The 23,689-nt window shown below is 37.8% G+C and overlaps 1 protein-coding gene across 1 annotated transcript in view; it reads left to right on the forward strand.

Annotated features, from left to right (window-relative positions):
• The window catches only part of SORCS1 (sortilin related VPS10 domain containing receptor 1), a 508,480-nt gene that overhangs the window by 135,267 nt on the left and 349,524 nt on the right, over positions 1 to 23,689 (forward strand). Inside the window, exon 2 of the mRNA XM_058189114.1 lies at positions 18,397 to 18,464. Coding sequence (XP_058045097.1) covers positions 18,397 to 18,464 — 68 coding nt within the window. The remainder of the gene's footprint in view (positions 1 to 18,396; positions 18,465 to 23,689) is intronic.

A 23,689-nucleotide genomic window follows, 5' to 3' on the forward strand; every position in this document is an offset into this window, starting at 1 on the left:
GACGGGGCAGAGGTCGACCCGCGGCGCCTCACTTGTGGGGTGCCGCGGGGTCGATCTCTCTTCTGTTCAACATCTATATGAACCGCTGGGTGAGATCATCAGTGGCTTTGGTGTGAGGTACCAGCTGTACGCTGATGACACCCAGCTGTGCTTTTCACGGGCCACCCCAATGAAGCTATCAGTGCTGTCGGTGTTTGGAAGCCGTCGGGTCTGGATGGGGAGAAACAGGCTCAAGCTCAATCCCTCCAAGACGGAGTGGCTGTGGATGCCGGCATCCCGGTACAGTCAGCTGAGTCCAGCGGCTGACTGTCGGGGCAGTCATTGGCCCGATGGAGGGTGCGTAATTTGGGCGTCCTCCTGGATGAACGGCTGTCTCTAGAAGATCATTTGACGGCGGTCTCCAGGAGAGCGTTCTACCAGGTTCGCCTGGTACACCAGTTGCGCCCCTTTCTGGACCGGGATGCCTTGTGCACAGTCACTCACGCCCTTGTGACGTCTCGTCTGGACTACTGCAATGCTCTCTACATGGGGCTCCCCTTGAAGGGCATCCGGAGGCTGCAGTTAGTCCAGAATGCGGCTGCTTGTGGGTGATGAGGAGCCTCGTGGCTCCCGAGTGACACCTATCCTGCGCAGGCTGCACTGGCTACCTGTGGCCTTCCGGGTGCGCTTCAAGGTGTTGGTGAACGTCTTTAAGCGCTCCATGGCACAGGGCCGGGTTAAGGACCGCCTGCTGCTACCAAATACCTCTCACCGACCCGTGCGCTCTCACAGAGGACTCCTCAGGGTGCCGTCGGCGCGACAATGTCGTCTGGCGACACCCAGGGACGGGCCTTCTCTGTGGGGCCCCGCCTCTGGAACGAGCTCCCCAGGACTTCGTCAACTTCCGGACCTCCAGACCTTCGTCATGAGCTCAAAACTTACTTATTTATCTGCGCTGGACTGGGTTAGTTTTTTAAGTTATGGGTTTTTAAATGGGTTTTACTTCCAAATTTTAATTATGGCCAATTTAAATAAGTTTTTTATTAGTATTTTAATTGTATGTATTGTGCATTTTACTTGGCTGTGAACCGCCCTGAGTCCTTCGGGAGAAGGGCGGTATACAAATTTAAATAATAAATAAATAAATAAATAAATAAATAAATGTTTAAATAAAGGTCACCAGTCAGACCTATTTTCTTCTCTTCTTTAATTCAGAAGAAACTTTCATAATACAGGCAAAAGCAAATGTAGATTATTTTCCCTTCAGGTAAAAAGATGTGGTTGGCACTATCTTCTAGACTAATATGACCTGAAATGCTGTGCATGGCTTTATAATATACTTTGACTTGCCCCTCTGTTTGAATTAGACAATTTATGGCTGAAAAGTGAGTTGGGGAAAATAGATGATATCGAAGAGGGACTAATGTTATTTAAAGTATAAAATTGCATGGGCTATATTTCACACTGGTCTCTCTATGTTAATATGCTCATCATTTATGCTTGCCAGATAAAATTTACTAAGTTCTCTGTCAGAAACAGAACTGTTTTCTATGGTCCATGATAATAAGACAAATGTGACAAACCTTTAGAATAAGAGAGGTGTGGTAAAAATATCTTATTGTTATAGACACTGATATCCATGTTTGACACAGAATTATAGGATTGAAGGTGTCAAAGCTCAACCCCCACTTCACAATACAGAAATTAATTAAAGCATTGTCCCCAAAATGGTTGTTTAGCCTCTCCTTGAACACATCAACCTCCAGAGTTGCTGAGTCTTAGGCAAGCAAGATATATAATCCAAAAATTCCCAGCTGTTTAACATTTTAATTGCTTAGTAGAAGTTTCCCAAAATTTATATTCAAATGTCAAAGAGGACACTGAACTGACTGCATGGTAATTCTGGGAAAGGAAAGGAAAGGAAAGGAAAGGAAAAGAAAGGAAAGGAAAGGAAAGGAAAGGAAAGGATTAATTTATTAACTCAGTATGTTTTTCATACAATACAAGTGCAGAATTCTCTTTCTTGATTTTGATTTTTCTCAATTTCTATTGTAGTATTCCTTTCTTAACTCCTTTTGACAATTAGTAATCCAGTAAATATAATCCTTTATATCTTCTGTACCTGCAGAAAGGAGATTGTTATTGTTTTGAATTGTGTCAGATCATACACCAATTGGGCTGACTTTAGGCAAAGACTGAATAGGCACTAGCTTAGAGCACCAAAGTTTTGGGGGCAATCAATGCCTTTCTTCCTTATGAATCATTCTGAAAATGATCAGCAGGAGGTGGCACCTTGAGTGAATGTGGGATTAGAGGTGATAGACCCTTAAACTGGTACTATCTACCAGTCTACTAAAATCTTGATCTGATATTTTAAACATGGGTATTTTGCTTCTTACTAGCAAATAGTTCAAAATATTTTGCTTTTATGGATATTTTGATAATTAGACCATTAGCATCTTGAATGTTATATCCAATATTTTGCCATAAAAGTTGATAATCTTATTAGACATTAAAATAGCTCACTTGGAGATAGTGTAATAGAAACAATTTTTCCCTATTTCTCTTCAATCTCTACAATGGTTGCTCAATCCAAAACATTTCTTAGCCTACAAAGCAGATATGTATTACCTCCACATCTTCTCACCAGAGGGTGTCTGCCGAAACACTGATTCTACAGTTAATTACAACTGCTGGCAGCAGCCTCAGCTACTTTTTTTCTAGCCTTACAGTTCACCTTAGATCTATTCTTACACACCCTCTTACAATGCTAATTTATTTTTGTGTCTTCTTCCCTGAATGATAAGTAGTTTGAGGGCCAAACATTTACCATGTGTTTTTTCTCTCTCAATTGTGGTATGAGCTCTAAAGACGGAGATCAAGCAGCAAATGATTACTCCAAACTTAGAAGTAGCAACTATTCTTGAATAATTTCTTATTTACTCTTACTCTTATTTACTCAGTCTTTCCCAGTTCAAGTTCATTTTGGGATATTGATCCCAAAATGAACTTTTATTCAGGAGAACCTGGCACAGGAATGCTGCATTGTAGCAAAACAGGAATATTCTAGCTTCATTACTTTACCTGCTCAAACTTTCTTTGGGCATGCTACAGCCACTGAAGTACATACATTTAATTATTACATTTGTCCATATTTTTTAAAGATGAGATGATATTCCTGTAACCTGAAGATATGTTTTAAAACCACTAGTGTCCCATTCTCTTGTCTACACTCCATATCTAGAAGAACCAATGAATGTCAGGTTTTGGGTAATAAATCCAGGAGTCTTGGTGTACAGCAGTTAAAAGGCAGCATTTCAGGCAAAACTCTGCCTACAACCTGGTGTTTGATCCTGACAGAGCTCAGCCTTCCATCCTTCCGAGTTTGCTAAAATGAGGACCCAGATTATTGGGGCATTATACAAATAATGCTTCTACAACGTAAATCACCCAGAGAGTGCTATAAGTGCTATAGGGCATTGAATAAGCCCAAATGCTGTTAGCCTAAATGTGAATAACTTTTTTCCCCCTAGAAAATAAAGATTTATTTTATTTATTTATTTATTTATTTGATTTTTATACCGCCCTTCTCCCGAAGGACTCAGGGCGGTGTACAGGCAAAAGTAAAAAACAGACAATACAATATACAATTTAAAATGCAAGTTAAAAAACTTATTATAATTAGCCTAAAAACTTTAAAATATATAAAAAACTAAAACCCCATTTAAAATTAGTAATAAGAAATTTAAAATCGATAAAACTTAAGCCAGCCCTGCGCGAGTGAAAAGATGTGTCTTCAGTTCGCGGCGAAACTGCGAACTGAAGACAATTTTCTTCTTCCTGCTGGCAAGGAAAGGAAGAATCATGTCTGAGTTCCCTTATCCTTTATTAATAAAGACCCTGAAATATCACTGGTAGTTTTTAGTTAGACTATATAAGGTATCTGAATGAAGCTTGAGAAATATAGTCTGTAAGTACCATGGTGACTGTTTGTATCTATGTCTTGATATGTTTGTATCCAATGGGAAAGTTGTTTGCCTGTGTATGTTTCTTTTCTTTTTTTTTTTTTTTTTTTTTTTTTGTAAAATTTTTTTTGCAACAAACAAACAAAAAGAAAATACATTATTACACCCTTGTGCTATACATAAAAGGAAGATTTGGGTCTTCGGATATATCCTCATGATTGCCAAAATCCACGTTCTCGAGGTACAGGTACTGAAGCGTCCAATGTTCCAAGCGCAAAGTCCACAAATGGTTTCCAAGTCTTCCAGAAAATATCTTCTTTATACACACCACTTCTAATTTTAATATCACATGTCATTTTATCATTTAAAGCTAATTTCCACATTTCAGAATTCCACTCTTCTATTCTAAAAATCACATCTAGTTTCCAATATCTAGCTATTATAATTCTACCTATTATAATCATAATTCTAATCAATTCTTTTTCATATTTTGTTAATTCTATTTCCTTAATTACCAACAATAATATAGTTTCCACTCTCAATGTTATTACTTTCCCCATCATTTCAAATATCATTTTCTCCAATTGTTGCCAGAACTTTTTAACCTTATCACAATTATACCACATATGTTCATAAGTCGCCAATTCCATCTCACATCTCCAACATTTTTACTAATTTTTTATCCATTTGTGACAATCTTACTGGAGTCAAATACCATTTCAAACAACTTTATAATTGTGCTCTTTAATCCTTATAGATAAAGTTCTCATAATTCTACTCTTCCAATTCACATTCCAATCTGACTCTGGTATTTCAATATTAAGATCTTTTCCCAATTTGTCCTCATCACTCTTTGTAATTTTTCATCAGAATTTATAATCTTATAAACCCTACTAACGAGTCCCTTTAGCCCAATTTCATCTTTCATAATCCGAGATACTAAATATTCAAATTCAGTTTCACATCTATTTATCGAATAATTTTCCTTTAGTTTTTTGTCCATTTTCTATCTGTATTTTTCAAACCAACTTAACCCTAATTTTTCAATAATTTCTTTATTCCTCCTTTCATTTCCATAACTTTTATCCAATCTTTAATAATTTCTATATTTTCCTCTTTAATCACTTCATTCGTTTTATATTATTTTTAATCGGCCAAATTCAGTTGTCTCCCCAAAAGATTATATCCGAATTATAATTTTCACAAATTTGTTCCACATTTTACTTAATCCCTTTAACCAATAACTTCTACTTACACATTTTAAATTTGCTTTATCTAAAAACCACCTTGATCCAAATTTCTCTATATCCCTTAACTCTAAATCTCTCCAATAATTATCTTCACCTTTAAGTATTTTTACCACTATCCGGATACCATACGCACAGTAATAATTAAATAATTTGGGGATTCCTAATCCACCTTCCTTTTGATTTTGATACCACATTTTCTTCACTAATCTGGGTCTTTTGCCACCATTGCAAAATTTATCCAGTTTTTTCTGATATCCTTCAATATCTTTCTCTGTCAAATTTAGTGGTAGCATCTCGAATAAAAAGTTGAACTTGGGCAGCAACATCATCTTACACATTGCAATTCTACCAAACCAAGACAACTTTAAAATTTTATATTTATCTATCTTCTTCTCAATTTCGTTAATCACCACATCATAATTAAGTTTTTTCAATTCTTTAACCTTAAGTGAAAGCACTATACCCAAATATTTCAATGTGTTTTAATCCTTATCCCAAATTGCTCTTGCATATTCTCAGACTCATTACCATTACTATCCATCAATAATTCTGACTTTGACCAATTTACTTTCAATCCTGTCATTTCTTCAAATTCTATCAAATGCTTATATATCTTTTCAAATCTTTCTCTACATTTTCAAAATAATTAAAGTATCATCCGCATACAAATTTATCTTATACCCTTATATCCTTCTAATTCTTCATCTTTTCTATCATTTTGTCAATATTTCCATAGCCAATAAAAATAATGTTGGGGACAGGGACATCCTTGTCTCGTACCAGCTTCTAATTTTATCTCTTCAGTTAATATTCCATTCACCTTCACTCTTGCACTGCTCTTTTGGTACAATTTTGAAATAACATGTATAAACTTATTACCAAAGCCTAAAGCCTCCACAATTACTTTAATTGTTTCCCATTGTACAGAATCAAAAGCTTTAAAAATATCCAATGATACTATACCAATTTTATCACCATTATATTCAGCTACATCTATAATATTTAATACTCTTCTAACAATATCACTCATGTATCTACCCTTCACAAAACCTACTTGATTATAACTTATATATCTATCTATAAATCTATTTAATCTATTACTTATAATAGCAGTAAATATCTTTGCATCCTGATTAATTAAAGAAATGGCCGATAGGACCCAATCCTTTCTAAATCTTTATCTGGTTTAGGAATTAGGGATATCACCGTTCTATTCCATGACGAAGGTACTTCCCCACCATGTAATATTCCATTGAATAATTTTTGCAGTCTTGGTATTATTAATTCTTTAAATTCTTTATAAAACTCAACAGGTAATCCATCCTCACCTGGAGCTTTCCTAATTTTAATTTTGTATTATTCCATTAATCTCATCTTGTGTTATATCTTCTTCCATCAATTCCTTATATGTTTGATCAATTTTCACCACATACTTTTCTAAATAGCTTTGCAATTTTCCCGATTAATTGGTTTCTTTGAATATAGATTCTGAAAAAGTTTCTAACCACTTCACATTTCTCTAATTTTTATAACATCTTATACCTCTATCATCTATCAAAACTCCAATTTCTCTCTTCTCTCTTTTATCTTTCGCCATCTTTGCCAATAATTTAGAATTTCTATTACTAAATTCAAAAAAATTCCTATTTAAAAATCTCAAATTTCTTTTTACTAACTCTGTATCTTCTTCTATCATTTTATTTCTTAACATATTGAGCTCCTGAAGAATTTTTTTTTCTTTAGTAAGACAAAATTGATTTTCCAATTCTTTAATCTGATTTTATCTCTTTCCATTTTAATTTTATAATTTTTATATTTCCTACTTGATAATTTAATACTCTCCCCTCTAAACACCGCTTTCATCGCATCCCAAACAATTTCAAATTTAACCTCCCCGTTATCATTTAATCTCCAACTTTCCTCCAATTTTTTAAGTATCCATTTTTTATCCTTTTCATTTTATACAATTTCTCGTCATATCTCCAATAGCTTCTTTTTTTCTCAAAATTAAAATCTAAGTCCACCATAACTTCTGCATGATCAGAATCTTTAAAAATTCCCACATCTACCTTATCCACATTATTCAACAAATCTTTAGAAAGAAAAATATAATCAATTCTAGAATATGTATTATATATCTTAGAAAAAGTGTATACTCTCTCAATTCCTTTAACCTCTCTCCACATCAACCACGCCGTTTGAAGCATCCACATATTTAAAATCCCCATTTATTTGCTCCTCCACAGCGGGTGGGATTAGTACTGTCTATTTTATCTCTGATTAATTAAAATCCCCAGCCACAATTACTTTCCTACACTTTCATTCTCCAAAATTTTGTTATTTTTCAAGAAATTCTCTTTGTTTTCATTCGGTAAATATAAATTAACAAGTGTCACTTTTTCCTCATTAAGATTTCCAACAATTATTACATATCTTCCATCTTCATCCAAAATTACCTTATGTTTTCAAAGTACACCCTATCTGATATCAGTGTTGCAACTCCTCTAGCTTTTGAAGTTCCAAATGCTTTTCATATATTTGCATACCTTTTATATACATTCTATTTGAATCTTCAGATTTCTGATGGGTTTCTTGTAAAAATAAAATGTCTGGTAAATCCTTTTAATCTTAAACTCCAATCTTCTTCTTTTAATCTGATTCCTGTACCCTTCACATTCCATGACATTATTTTTATAACTCCCATTTAAAATATAAATTTTTAATCCTATCCCGCATCTTCCTTTCTGTGCCCCCACCACCCGACATTAAACTACCATATAAACAACAATAAGAAAACAGAAAAAAACAAAACAAAACAACAATAAAATACAAACAATCTTCTTCCCCACATCCTCATCGGTTTCGCCTCTATAAAGAGAATGGGGAGAGGGACGTGCCAATGCCGGGCACTTCTTTCGGGCTGTCTATTTAAATTCATCACTCAAAAAAAGATAGCGATGACCGCATTCAGCTTCATATTTTCCAAGACTCTTATCTGCTTCTTCTCCTACTGTATCCTCACGACTCTTCTTCTGTTCAACCAACACAGGTGATATTTCTTTCCTCTTTAACCCTTTAGAGTCTTGCCCTCCAATAGCCCTTTTCTTCTTCTGAGATTGATGTTTCCACGTATGTTCCACCCATCTGAAGCATTTGATCTTTTATCTCCATTAAATCCTCCATCTCAATCAGTCCAAGCTCCGTAAATATAATAATGCATCTATATCTGGGGTGATTATGCGCATCCTTCCTTTATAAAAAATTTCAATTGTTGTGGTGGCCTCCAATTGTATTTAATTCCATTATCTCTCAAAACTTTTGTAATTGGTTTTAAAAAATCTCCATGCCCTTTCTTCTCTTGATATATCCGGGAAGACTTGAATAGTCTTCCTTCAAACTTCAAAGCATCTCCCAACTCTCTTAACTTGGCCATAACTTCCAACTTATCACCAAGATTTGCGAACCTGACAAGCACATTCCTGTTAGAACCATTTTGCCTTCTATGTCCAATTCTAAAACACTTGCCAGGTCTGCTATTGTGAGCGTAAGTTGCGTATCCAAATCATTAATCCATTTCAAAACCCGCTGTTTCAATTTATCTTCCTTTCTTCCAAGATTCCTCTGATAACAAAATTATATTTCCTCATCTCTTCTTCCAAAGACAAATTCTCTTATCTTGCTGCTCATTTTATAAAATATTTTGCCAATTTGCCGATCTACTTTTGCCTCATGCACATGCAGCTGCTCCATTTCATCTTTAATCATTATCATTTCCTCTTTTTGTTTAGCAAAGTTATCATTCATCTCTTGCTTTAAATTTTGCACTTCGGATGTCAGTTTAAATGTCAAATTATCTATACGCTCTGATAGTCCTGCTATTTTTTCCCCAATTTTATTTAAAGCTGCAGCAATTTGCTGCGTTTCTGAAAGTTGTTGAGTCATTTTGAAAAAAAAAAAAAACCAAAAAATTTCTCAAACTGGGATTCCAATTTTTCAAAGAGTCTTAGTGAAGATCAAAGGACAGCAGTCAAACCAATTTTACAGAGGGTCTTGATGAAGATCAAGGGACGACAATCTTTTAATTGAAGCGAAACGGCTTATTTGCACTCGTTAGTAGCTTATCAGTAACTTATGAGTCATATTCACTCCACAAAGAAACACAATTACCTCACAGCTTAATCAGCGCCATTTTTTCTCCACGTCGGCAGAGAGAAAAAAAAAAAACCAACGAACTTCAAAACAAAGTCCTTTTTGTTTTCTGTAATATAAACAAGCTATTAATTTCCTCTCAAAAGAAAAATAATAAAAATTATCCACCTAATAAAATCTTCTTCAGCCAATCAGCCAGTCAGTCCAGCACAAAAGATCGATCTCTTCAATTAAAATTCTTCTCATTAACAAATTCAGTCTTTGATATTCCTTAGCCTCAGCATTTAACACAGAACACGATAATTATAATAAGGAAAGCAAAAGACAGCAGTTTATTCCAAACTCCTTGTGTCTGCCAGTTCGGTCATCCCACGCAGTAAAAACTCCTTAATTCAAGCAGTTTCAGATGACCTACCAGTTTTAAATTCAGTCTGCTGGGCTATTAACACTTCCACTTCATGATTTATTAACTTTCATCCATAACGGTGCATTCCAAACAGCATTAATCCTCATAAATCTTCATTATTAAGCCCTGTGAAGTGAAGGAAAGGTCCTTACCCCACCACGGTCATGGCCACGCCGTGTATGTTTCTTTTCATGCATTCAGATGCATACTGCATATCCAAAAGCCTGTCAGAATATTCCAGGTAATTGTTTTCAGCTATTTAAACACATTCATGTAGCTGTGTCCCAGAAAATGATTTAGGGTGACATACAAAATGTAGAAAATATTAAAAAAAACTAATTCAAATTAAATAAATAACAACATTAAATTTGGGCTTAGAAAATGCTGCGTTCTCTGAGGGGCTGAGGGAGATGAAACGCCGGAGAAGATGCCTAGAGAGTTCTTGGAGGTCCAGTCGCTTGGAGGCTGATCGGATACTAGTTAGGTCATATAATAGGACCTACCTAGTGGCATTGAGGGAAGCGAGACGTTGTTACGTCTCCTCCCTCATTGCGTCGGCAGATAACCGCCCAGCCGCCCTGTTTCGGGTGACTCACTCTCTCCTTCAACAGGGGGAGCGGGATGACCTGTTACAGGGACGTGCCGAGGAGTTTAGTGGTTAGCTATACGATAAAATCGTTCAGCTTCGGGATGGTCTGGATCAAAATTGGGTGGATCCAGGTGAGATGTCGGAGAGCTGTCTTGTTGAGACTGTTTGGGATGAGTTCGACCCTGTGGCTCCCGAGGACATGGACAGGTTACTGGGGAGGTTGAATGCCACAAACATGTTTACTGGACCCGTGCCCCTCCTGGTTGGTGCTGGCCACTCAGGAGGTGACACGAGGCTGGCTCCAGGCAATTACGAGCGCTTTCTTGGTGGAGGGAGTCTTCCCGACCGCCTTGAAAGAGGCGGTGGTGAGACCTCTCCTCAAGAAGCCTTCCCTGGACCCAGCTGTATTAGGTAATTATCGTCCGGTCTCCAACCTTCGCTTTGTGGCGAAGGTTGTAGAGAGTGTGGTGGCATGTCAATTACCCCGGTACCTGGATGAAACTGTCTATCTAGACCCATTCCAGTCCGGCTTTTGGCCCAGATACAGCACTGAGACGGCTTTGGTCGCGTTGGTTGATAATCTCTGGAGGGCCAGGGATAGGGGTTATTCCTCTGCCTTGGTCCTATTAGACCTCTCAGCAACTTTTGATACCATCGACCATGGTATCTTGCTGCACCAGTTGGAGGGATTGGGAGTGGGAGGCACCGTTTATTGGTGGTTCTCCTCCTATCTCTCTGATCGGTTGCAGACGGTGTTGACGGAAGGGCAGAGGTCGACCCGAGGTGCCTCACTTGTGGGGTACCTCAGGGGTCGATTCTCTCGCCCCTCCTGTTCAACATCTATATGAAGCCACTGGGTGAGATCATCAGTGGTTTCGGTGTGAGGTACCAACTGTATGCTGATGATACTCAGCTGTACTTTTCCACACCGGGCCACCCCAACGAAGCTATCAAAGTGCTGTCCCGGTGTCTGGAGGCCATACGGGTCTGGATGGGGAGAAACAGGCTCAAGCTCAATCCCTCCAAGACAGAGTGGCTGTGGATGCCGGCACCCCGGTACAGTCAGCTGCAGCCGCGGCTGACTGTTGGGGGTGAGTCATTGGCCCCAATGGAGAGGGTTCGCAACTTGGGCGTTCTCCTGGATGGACGGCTGTCTTTTGAAGACCATTTGAAATAAATAAATAAATAAATAAATAAATAAATAAATAAATAAATAAGGATGATGGGTTAAATTTTATCCACAGACAATTGTGGAAAGGTTAGCTACACTGTGAATAATCTGTTTAGCTACTGCATTTGTTTGTTGGATTATATCCCACCTGTAGGAATTCAACCTAGTGTACATAGTAATTCCTTTTCCTACAATAATTGCAAGAGGTATATTCCATACAAATAAATAAAAGGAATAGAATGGAAAGTGACTAGTTGATGTCATTAGACCAACATTTTAATGAAAAATACAAGGCCATTGTTTACATATTGCAATTTGGAAGAATAGTGGTTCCTAACAGGTATTTTTATACCATACATTACTTCCCAAGTATGGTCAGATTAATACTGATATTAACCCAATATCAACTTGATGTCCTCAGTCTTTTATCTGCTTCAAGATGAAGCAAAACAAAACCACAAATTGCCTATAACAATTCTACAAGATATTTATTTTCTGGAAGGGAAAGGCTCTATTATATTAACAGCATCATAAAATGTGAAACAGTAACTATAATAATTGGCAAATTTCAAAAATGTATTCCTAAAAATGTTAGTTGATAAGTTTTCTTCTGTATTTATTGCTTCATTCTGGTATCAGTCTGTTACCGAAGTTCAATTCACTACCTTTATCTCTGCTGCAATTTGCCTTGTAACCATACTGCTCAATTCAATAATTCTGTCAAGTGGTATCTTTTTCTTCTTGACAAGGAGCCAAGCAGTGATTTATTGCTTGAATGAACATTCTTTTCAAGAAAGCCATTTGTTTAAATATCAGCAAACCCCAAAATTAATTATTCATTTTATGCTAATTTTAGAAGTTTATGTGCTTTAGAATAAGACTGCCAGGTATAATATATATAAAAATATTAATCCTAGCTTGTGATTCTGAAAACTTACATTTTGTATTTAATTATTTCTTCCCCCTGCCAAAATCATTTAGTTTCTAAGGAAGGGCTTTTTCACTAACCTTTCTTTCTCTTATTTTCTCATCTTGCTTTGGAAGGTGGTTTAAAAAAACCCTAGTAAATTCATGTTGCTCCAAATCTATCTACATGGCAGGGGTTTATAGAAACCATTAAAATTATTGAGAAGATACTGTGAGCCACAACTATAAATAAAACCTGAAAGAAGTCTAGAAAATAAGTTTTAGTGTGTATGAATATGTGGCAGACATTGATATACAAAGCTTATTTGTCATGTAATGTCAGGATTTTAGAATACTTCCTCATGTGCACTTTTAAACAGGTTGTTTGACATGTGCTGTTTTTCCAAGTTACAGAATTTTAAGAGAATGAAGGCAATGTTAGTATGAACAATGAAATATTATAGTTGGAGTATATAGGGCTGCAATATATAAATACATTATCCACAAGGAAAACATAATATACTATACCCGTGATGGCAATATACTAAACTTCTCTATGGGTTTTGTTGCAAATATCTTCTGTGAAATGTCTATGTGGGATCCACCAAAATAATAAATAATTGAAATAACCAAATAAGTAGTCCTATCAAAGTTGAGAATCAGTTTTTACATTTTTATATTTCTGAAGGGTTCACTATGTGAGACATTATCAGGCGACCTACTTTCTCCAGTGATCTTTTCTTTTTCTTTTTGTTATTTTATTCCTCCTATTACCATTTTGTTTTGATTAGGATAATAATAAAAGTTTGAAATAGGGTGAGTGGGGGTGGGGGAGTTGGAAATCAAGGGGAAAAGGGCAATGCATTATTTCATTACAACATTTCTTTCCATCCTCTATTCTGACATTTAGAAAAACATAATATGCATGTCTTTGTTCATTAGCATCTTCAGGTTTTTTAGAAACAGTTGAAAAGAAAAAAAAAGAATATTAAATATAAACTAACCTTTTACCATTAAAACAACACAATATGAAAACAAAAAGAAACATAAATGAAATAGATTTATCTAGATTTTCAGCCCACACATAAAATGAGAGCCTTGTCATGTGAATATTCAATTTGTACCTCCTTTGTACGAAATTTCTTCTCTCATATTGTGGTGACATAGATCTTATAATGATGATTCCATTGATGCTAACCAAATTTGTTCCTGGATTTGTTTCAGGGCTGTTCCAACCATCCACTGTCATAATTCTTCATTGTTCACATTCCATATATTCCACTGCTGTATAGGATAACAAATGTTTATGAGCTACTGCATTAAGTTAGGTTTTGTGATATTTTTGACCGCTGGACCAATCAACTACGTTTGAGAAAACATACTGGAATAATTTATCAAACATAGATGGATGATTAATTAAGTCTGGCCTTATCCTTGGAAAGTAGAATATTCTGACAGCCTTTTGTTGTCTGTACATGGCAAGGGTTCTATATGTGGACATCTATATACGGCTATTTCCATCCAAGACAAAAATCAGAAGGAAGGCATGATGTGTTTCATGGAAGACATGGAGACAATTCCATAGTATATTCTTAGATATTCATGACATTTAAATTACTTAAACAATAACAAAAAAGGGCTACTCCTTCCCCTGTGCAGACCAGTTGAATTTACATAGGGTCTCTATAAAGCGGCAGAATTCATACTACTATATGATCATTTAGAATGAAACAAATGCTCTTAAAGCTTGTTTCAAGTAGATGGGAAAATAATATGATATTCGTATGGACTATTGCAACACATCTCCTTGATCAACATATCTGACTAGGATAGGTCTAGTCTAGTCTAGTTTAGTCTAGTCTAGTCTCCATTCCAGACACTAGTAAACTCCTTGATTCACCATAAGATGGTACAATTTATCTTTTTAAAATCAAGACCAAGTTGAAATCCAAGAGTATCAAGGTATCAGTAACTTTACTTGATGTTCCTGGCTATCCTGATAGGTAGAAGATACATAGGATGGACCATTATAACTGAATGAACTTTACCTCCTTTTAACAGAACAACTTCTACCTCTTGTCTCTATCTCCCATGCCACTGTTCTACTGGGTGAAAGTAAAGACTACTTATTAGAACTTTCTCTAAAGTTAGAAAATATAGCACAAACTAGAAAAGGAAACAAACCAGCAAATATAATAATTCAGCCAAATGCAACAGCACCAATGAACAAAATTAACATAGTAAAGAGGAAAGCACCCTGTCTCACCTCTCAATTAATTATATTAGTAAAACCCTAATCCTAGAAGAATGGTTATTCTATTATACTGCTAGATCAGAGGTGGTATTCAGATGGTTTGGACTGGTCCAGACAAACCAGTAGCAGAAATCGCGGGTGGGCTTGCTCACCCATCCCAACTCTATACTGTCCTATTTAGGCATGTTTTTGAGGCCAGGCGCATGCAAGGAAGGTAAGTGCATGAGGAAAGCGCATGTGTGGAAAGGCTGGGTGCATGCACATTGGTAGCGCGTGAGAGCGAAGCAAGGGCATGCACTCGCACACTCACATTTTCGGTGCTGGACAAACTGGTAGGTACATTATGTGAATCCCACCTCTGTGCTAGAAGCAAACAACTATTATTTCTTTGTGTCTCTGTATCTGTCTTTCTCTCTATGTCTCTCTCTGTCTCTGTCTCTCTCTCTCTCTCTCTCTCTCTCTTACACACACAGTTTTCTCAATCTTCTGTCAAGACTCTCCTCCAAGTTCTCTGTCCCAGTATTGTTCTCCATGGAAAATAGAGAAAACTGCCATCTTCTGACCTTTTATAAGTGCTCATCTCCACAGAACTCCAACATTCAGGTATTCATACAAAAACCAAAGAAAAAGGAAAATTCCCCATACGGTTTATTGTTTTTCAAAGGGGCAATTCAAAGGCCCAAACCCCTTTGGCACCACTTTCTCTGAAGTTAGTTCATTATCTGCTTCTGGTCTGGAATGATGTATTTCTAGGGTCTGGAGATGTTGATCTGTAGTGGGAGAATCTTCTCTTCCAGGCCTAAATAGCTGCTGCTAGTTGTGGTATATCTATTTTTCCTATTGTCAAAGTTGAAATCATATTCCCTGTTCTGCCTACCTTCTAAAATCTTCTGCAATCACATCTCATCAATCATGATTGACCTGCTTTAAGAAATGGTCCTATGGGATTGGTTTTAATTTAGCTAAATCAAGTAGTACTAGTATTCATTTTTGTTACTTATTGTATCATGAATTCAGTTTTGGAGGTGGCTTTCTGTAATTCAGTGTCTGGGTTGTATGGGGTAACTGAATAATAACAGATGGTAGGCTTCTGTGGAGGTATTGGTACATTGAACCAATACAATGCCAAGCAGTAGATTGAACACTGCGAGGTTAAACTGCTGATAAAAAATAAAAAACCTTAATTATTTCCTATTTCCTATTTTCTATTATTTAAGCTCTGAACTACTAAAATTTGATAATATGCTTTCATTTTAATTTCACTATTTTAAAAACAACCTGATCTTGTGTAAGGTTTCAACCTACCTGCCTACCAGACTGTCAGATGGCATTCCCCCAGTGGCTGTATATGTCTGACAGCGACATGTGCCAATTAAGGGTTGTAAAGTGCTAAATTTCATCACTGCCCTCCTAGGAAAGCTTATCAGCGGCAGCAGGATGGCTGCTTGTGGAAGATACCGAATTATATTGCTGTTCTGCTCCCTGAACAGGCTTATAAATTCCTCGCTATGAAAATGGTGAAAACATTGGAACATAAAGCATTTCTTGATACAAGATGGCAATAAACTAAATAATTGAGCCAGGCTAGTAGTATGACAGGTCACATATCCATCTGTTATAGAAGTTAAGGAAATGGTCAGCAACGGAGCCTATTAACCTGCAAGGCAGTACAGGAAAGCCCCTCAACAATTACATTAATCAATGTGTAATTATAACTACAAGAATATCCCAATTCTAGGTGTTTTGTAATGAAATAGCAAAAATAACCAGAGGTATACAAATTCTGCTGAATTAATAACTTTACATGAAGCAGAAACCCATTGCCTGCAGATTATTAGCAGGTGGAATTTACATTTTTTTTTTAAATTGTAAAAGTGGCATACTGAATAATACATTTTAAGACGCTTTTGGATCGAAAGGTTTTCCTGAAAGATCTTTAGAATTTCCCTGGTTTCTTAAATGGTTGGGTCAATCAGAGCCCTAGTTGGAATGAGGATGTACCTTAGAAAAGTGATGTATTTTATTCTCCTCTTGACTAAGTGAGTAGTCAGCCATTAGTTGAGAATGTTCTAGCTATACATCTCTTGCATTTATATAGAAATTAGATTATAAGGGTTACAGTCTTTTCAGCTGCTGGGCACTAGCATATGAATTTATTATTCCAGGCAGTCCAAGTTTTTTGTAATTAACAACATTGAAATTTAAGATTACTGTCAAATCCAGAAAGAATTGAACATCTTTCCCTGGTTCTTGGGGGAGGATGCTGAAATCGCATGAGATTGTCAGTATAATACGCTAAAACTTAATGAGATTCATTCTTTCTTTCTTTCTTTCTTTCTTTCTTTCTTTCTTTCTTTCTTTCTTTCTTTCTTTCTTTCTTTCTTTTTCAGACTGTCTGTCTAGGAATATTATGGGTTCATGCTGTGAAGTCAGTCTGTAGACTAGAATATATCTATGTCTATGATTGAATAGTATTAATTCATTTATAATTTGTTCAGTACTAAAATATTTGGTTCTAGGATTGCCAGAATTAATGATTTTTGCCCATTATTTTTTAAAAGACTCATCTATACAGACTCATCTAGACAGAGCTCTTAAAGCTACTAGTTCTGGGCCAATGGTGGGTTTCAAAATTTTTTACTACTGGTTCTGTGGGTGTGGCTTGGTGGGCATGGTGTGGTGGGCATGACAGAGGAAGGATATTGCAAAATCCCCATTCCCTCCACACTCCAGGGGAAGGTTCATCATTCCTTCCCCACCCCACTAACCTGCTCTGGGAAAGAATCAAACTCCCCCATCTTCATTTCCCCAAATAAAATATTACTCATAAAGGCTCCCAGAAAAGGCTCCCAGAAAAGCAAGAAAAAATCAAGCTAACAAGGAACCTGCTTGATACTCATTCCACATTCCTGCCTGCTGCATAAAGGAAACTTTGTAAGAAGAAAACAGCTACCTGTGCTTAGAGATAATAGAAAGTGGAAGCTGGAAGTTCAGCTCCATTTACAAGCAGGCAGAAAACTCATTTAAGACAGGATATTTCACAATGGAAATCGCCCAAACCTTTTTAGAAAAACAAAGCCCATGTTGCACAAACCCCAAACTTCAAAAACATAGAATCATGTAAGAATCCCTCCTCTTATCCAGTTTTTGTTCAGCTGTCAATTCTGTTGTTCAGAAACGAACTGCTGAATGTCATTTCACTTCTGCAAGCAAAAACCTCCTTCCAGCAGCTGTTTCTCGGCTTGTCAATTTAAAGTGACAGCGTCTTCTTCTTCTTCTTCTCTGCCAAGTGATCTCCTGGCTGAGAAGCGAGTTTTTGTTAGCATCTTGTCATCATCTGCATTATTTTCAGCCTGGATCCATTAACCCTAATAGAATTGCCTTAAGAATCTCCATACTGGTTTACACTAATAACATTTCAATTTGTTCAATGGATAAACCAAGTTTATCTATCTATCTATCTATCTATCTATCTATCTATCTATCTATCTATCTATCTATCTATCTATCATCTATCTATCTATCACTATCACTTGCAAAGAAAATGCTGATTGTTATGGATACTTGTTCAGGCAGTACTCATGCCAGTTAAGCAAATGCTTAAGCAATTCCTTTAATTATGTTAAGCACCCATTTAACAGCAGCCTAAACTTTCCCCAGGGCTGTATCAGTGGTATGAGATTCTAATTATTAGAGACTAACCAAGATTTTCTTCTTGTGTCTGTAGGTGATTTTAATTCTGACAAAGTTGTATGACTACAACCTGGGGAGTATCACAGAGAGCTCACTGTGGAGGTATGTAGATAAGCTGAGCTAATAATTACTATTTTCCTTTAAAACAGACTTTCATTAAACTTAATTGAACTTTTTATATGCTGAAATTTTTGTACTACACTCTGTATGGTCATTCGGGGCTGTTCTAATTCTTTAGAAGCAGGGATGACAACAGAGACACATTCTTTCCACCTAACTACTTTTCCCAAAGTATAATCTAGAGTGCACTTTAACGTTGTTGAAGCCCAAGTGAAAGGAATTTAGTTGATTTTTTTAAAAAATCACAAGATTTCAGTGTCATAATATTTTAAACAATTATACAAATTCTAAGTTTATAAAGATTCCTTCCTCAGCAAACTAGTGGTGACAGCATTTCCCCTGCCTTTTGGAGGGTTTTTTTGTTTGTTTTAAGCCTATGTCTATTGTTCTTTCAAAAAGCCTAATCCCATGTTAAAAAACAGATCTAGCATTCTTTGAGTGCTAATCCTTCTTTATTTTAGAGGCATGAGTATAATTTGATAAATGCAGTACTTCAGAAAGTACCTGTCAGGCATACTGAAGGAAAATGCTTCTACAGAACCCGGTGATTGGTCTTCTTGCAGCCAAATAAGGCCATCAAGTAGTCCTTGTTTAATGACCACAAATAGGACCAGCAACTTTATCACTAAGTGACAATGTCTTTAAGCAAGACATTACATGACTGCAAATTGTGATTTTATTGCCAGCTACTCCATTGATTTTTGTTTTGGAAGCCAAGTGTGAAGCAATGCAAATGGCAATCACATGACTGTGAAATACTGCAATGTTCATAAATGCTGATTTCCAAACACCTGAATCTCAACCATGTGACCATGACTGAGAGTTATAAGTGTGACAACCAGTCATAAAGTTATTTTTTCAATGCCTTTGTAACTTTGGTTGCAAAACAGGGGATCAATTAAGAAAGGATTAAATGTAATGCCCAGCAATTCCAAGGAGAGAATATCCCCACAGCAGTTAATAGACTCTAGCCCTGACCTTGTGACCTACCATGTTGTTGAGGAAGCACACTAGATTGTACACATGGTAAAAGAAACAGAGGATAGTGCTATTTTAAAAGATGAAGAGCTGAAGATAATTTTAATCTGCGTTGACTATAGGGAGATACATTATCATGGAAATATGCCATTTAAAAAGTTAGCAAGGCACAGTTGTGCATTGGTTAGAGAGAATATGTGAATGACCCCACCTGTCTTATGTGTGTATGAATTTTAAAAGTGTTATTTTCTCCTTTTTGGGGCAATGGACCCAAAATCAGACCAATCTTAAATTATATAGGATTTCTATGGCCAGAATATGATTGGAGGATTAGGTCCTTTTTGGGACGGAGGGAGGGATTCTCTGCTAGATCTATGCTGTCACAACAGACAAAAACATGGCTATGCCATGGGTTCACCTGTGTCCACCATTGTAGCCAATCTCTTCATGGAAGAGGTAGAAATCAGAGCCCTAAACTTCTTCACAAGAATTCCCAATATGGGAGTTATCAGAACCCTACACCAACGAGCTGAAAGCGAGCCTACCAGTAAAAATGGGAAAGAAAACAAACTAAAATACATCAAGGAAGCCCTCAGAACATGTGGCTATCCCAAGTGGGCCTTCATCAAATCCCCAAAAGACCAGCAGATAAAGAAGAAAACAATAAATGACGCAACGCATTCATACATTGCAGGAATATCTGAAAAGCTCAGGATGATCTTCAGACAACACAACAGACATGCACTCCTTAAGCCCAAGAATACACTAAGGCAGAAGGTTTATTCAAGGATAAAACACCCAGACACAAACTGAGCAATGTGATACATGCATTACAATGCAGTGAGATGTGTGCAGAGCTGTACATTGGGGAATCAAAACAACCACTTCATAAATGCATGGCACAACATAGTAGGAGAAACCCCATCAGGACAAGATTCAGCAGTCTATTAGCATTTAAAAGACAAAGGCCACTCTTTTGAAAACAACAAAGTCGACATTTTAGACAAAGAAGAACACTGATTTGAAAGAGGGGCCAAAGAGGCCATGTATATCAAAATTGAACAGCCCTATCCCAACAGAGGGGAAAGAATATGACATCACCTATCTCCAGTTCACAATACAGTCAGCAGTTCCAAGAAGGTTCCACACCCATTTGTACTACTCAGGTGATCCTGGGGACATAGATAAACCTCCAAGTGGCCTCAATGATTCTCTAAAAGAAGAGAGAGCTGCGAATGACCAGCATTCCCTACCATCCAGTAGAAGCTTCTTGGATGAGAAGCAAAACATCTTTAAAGAAAAACAAGAAAATCCAGTTGCCTCTTGAAAAACCTCTGGGACAACCATGACTGAGAATCTCTATAGACAGTCACAACAATAGTGTTGTGTCTTGCCCGCTCTCACCGCAGCTGGAGTCTGCTTATCTGCTTCTGAACGCTGAAGAATGTCCTCCCGGCCCTAGCCCTGGCTCCATGCCCAGACAGGTGAGGAGGGGGCATCTCCCAGCCCCAGCCCTGGCTCCATGCCCAAGCAGGCTGCAGAGGAGGGAGCACCCCCCGGCCCCAGCCCTGGCTCCATGCCCAGGTAAACGGAGCAGCTAGACCCCTCCCCCTCCTCCACAGCATGTGAGCCTGAGGAAAGTTTATTTCCAACAGCTGCTGATTGGAGTGACCCTCGCATCAGAAGACTGGATAGGCGGAGGCAACAGAAGGAAGGGAGGGGCAGGCCTTAATGAGTGCTGAGTCATGGAGCCACACCCCATGGCCTATATAAAGGATCTGCTTTCTGGCAGTCTCTGAGTCAGGCAAAGTCGAACTTATCTTGCTGAAGTCATTTTCTGGTCTCCTGCCTGCTCTGAGGACTTTGCTAGGACTTTGGGCAGAGCTGCAGAGGCAAGCCTGATTCGGATTTCCCTGACCCGGCCGTCAGCGGAGGAGTGGGACATGACAAATAGTTAGATTCTATTCAAAGAATCATCAGGATTTGGATTCATTATATCCAAAGTCATTTGACGGATATCCTGGTAATACTTGAAACAATACTTTTCTACTTGGTCTAGCTTTCTGCATACAACACAAAGTCACGACAAACTTCTCCTAAAACTAAAATCCTACAGCATCTCCAGACCCCTCCACTTGGATATCAGCGTTCCTGTCAAACAGACAACAAATGGATATCAGCGTTCCTGTCAAACAGACAACAAATGGTCAAAATAGGCAGTGCCTCTGTGGCTCAGACTGGTAAGACAGTCTGTTATTAACACAGCTGCCTGCAATTACTGCAGGTTCTAGTCCCACCAGGCCCAAGGTTGACTCAGCCTTCCATCCTCTAGGTAGGTAAAATGAGGACCTAGATTGTTGGGGGCAATAAGTTGACTTTGTATATAAATATACAAATAGGATGAAGACTATTGCTAACATAGTGTAAACCGCCCTGAGTCTTCGGAGAAGGGCGGGATATAAATGCAAATAAAAAAAAACAAACCCCAAAACCCTGTTCCTGTTCTGTCCTCCTCCGCCTTCGTCCAAATGATGGCTTATTTAGCCGGCACTATCAGCTCTGGCAGCAAAAGAGCCAGCGTCTGCCAAGAGCCCTCGTTATCTTCCACGACGCTGGTAAGTCACAAACTTCAGCTCTAGTCAATCAGTGGATTTGCCTGTTACAAAGAGACACACCAGCTCTTGCTGCCTTTTGTATCCTGTGGGGCGTGGCTCCATGACTCAGCACTTCCTAGGCCTGCCCCACCCTTGCTTCTGTTGTTCCCTCCTCTCCTGCCCACGAAACCAAGCCTAATTGCTGTCAGCTGGCTCTGCAAGCATGGCCTGGGGGGGGGGAAGAGTCAGGGGATGGAGGCCTCATTATTTCTTCCACCTGGCCTGCTTCAGGCTCCTGGAGCTGAGCCAGGGGAGCCGGTGCTCCTGAGGTAAGTCCTGACGGCCCTTCCCCCTCACTTTCCAAGTCACTTTCTGGCAGCAGGGCCAGCTCGGGAGGCGCAGACACAACAGTTCCTGTCAATAGCGGCGTTCCCCAAGGCAGTGTTCTTGACCAACACTTTTTATATTATACATTAATGATCTCTGTGACCATATTAAAAGTAATTGTGTTCTCTTCGCTGAAGATGTCAAACTATTTAATATTACCAATAATACAGCTACTCTTCAAAAAGACCTTGACTTTGTGTCAGAATGGTCTAAAACCTGGCAACTCCATATCTCAACCAGCAAATGCTCTATCTTACACATTGGAAAAAAGAATCCAAACACTAAATACAAACTCGATGGACATTACCTTACAGATGACCCCCACCCAGTCAAAGACCTTGGAGTCTTCATATTCAATGACCTAAGTGCCAAAGCCCACTTCAACTACATCGCAAAAAGAGTTGTTAACCTAATCTTACGTAGCTTCTTCTCCAGAAACATTACACTACTAACCAGAGCTTATAAAACATTTGCTAGACCAATACTTGAATACAGCTAGCCTGTCTGGAACCCATATCACATTTCAGACATCAATACAATTGAACGTGTCCAGAAATATTTTACAAGAAGAGTTCTCCACTCCTCCGAATATAACAAAATACCTTATACCACCAGACTTGAAATCCTGTGCTTAGAAAATTTAGAACTACGCCGCCTTTGACATGATCTGAGTTTAACTCTTAAAATCATCTATTACAATGTCCTTCCTTTTAAAGACTACTACAGCTTCAATTGTAACAATACACGAGCACACAATAGATTTAAGCTTAATGTTAACCACTCCAATCTTGATTGCAGAAAATATGACTTCAGTAACAGAGTTGTTAATGCTTGGAATAAACTACCTGACTCTGTGGTCTTTTCCCAAAATCCCCAAAGCTTCAACCAAAAACTGTCTACTATTGACCTCACCCCGTTTCTAAGAGATCTGTAAGGGTCTTGCATAAGAGCACAAATGTGCCTACCGTTCCTGTCCTACTGTTTCCTTTCATTATATCCAATTTATATAGTTATTTCATACTTATACTCATATATATGCTTATATACTATATAGTTACTTCATGCTTATGCTTATATATACTGCTGTGACAAAATAAATAAATAAATAAAAAAGTCATTAACAATGACCATTCCCTACCTCAGATTGGCAGAAATAATTTGATAGGGATAGAAACAAATAGTGAAGGCTTTGAACTAGTCAGGCAGTGAGAATGATCTTAACCAGAGGTGGGTTCCTACCAGTTCTGC

The sequence above is a fragment of the Ahaetulla prasina genome, chromosome 6, assembly GCF_028640845.1.
Source record: "Ahaetulla prasina isolate Xishuangbanna chromosome 6, ASM2864084v1, whole genome shotgun sequence".
In the NCBI taxonomy this organism is placed as follows: domain Eukaryota; kingdom Metazoa; phylum Chordata; class Lepidosauria; order Squamata; family Colubridae; genus Ahaetulla; species Ahaetulla prasina.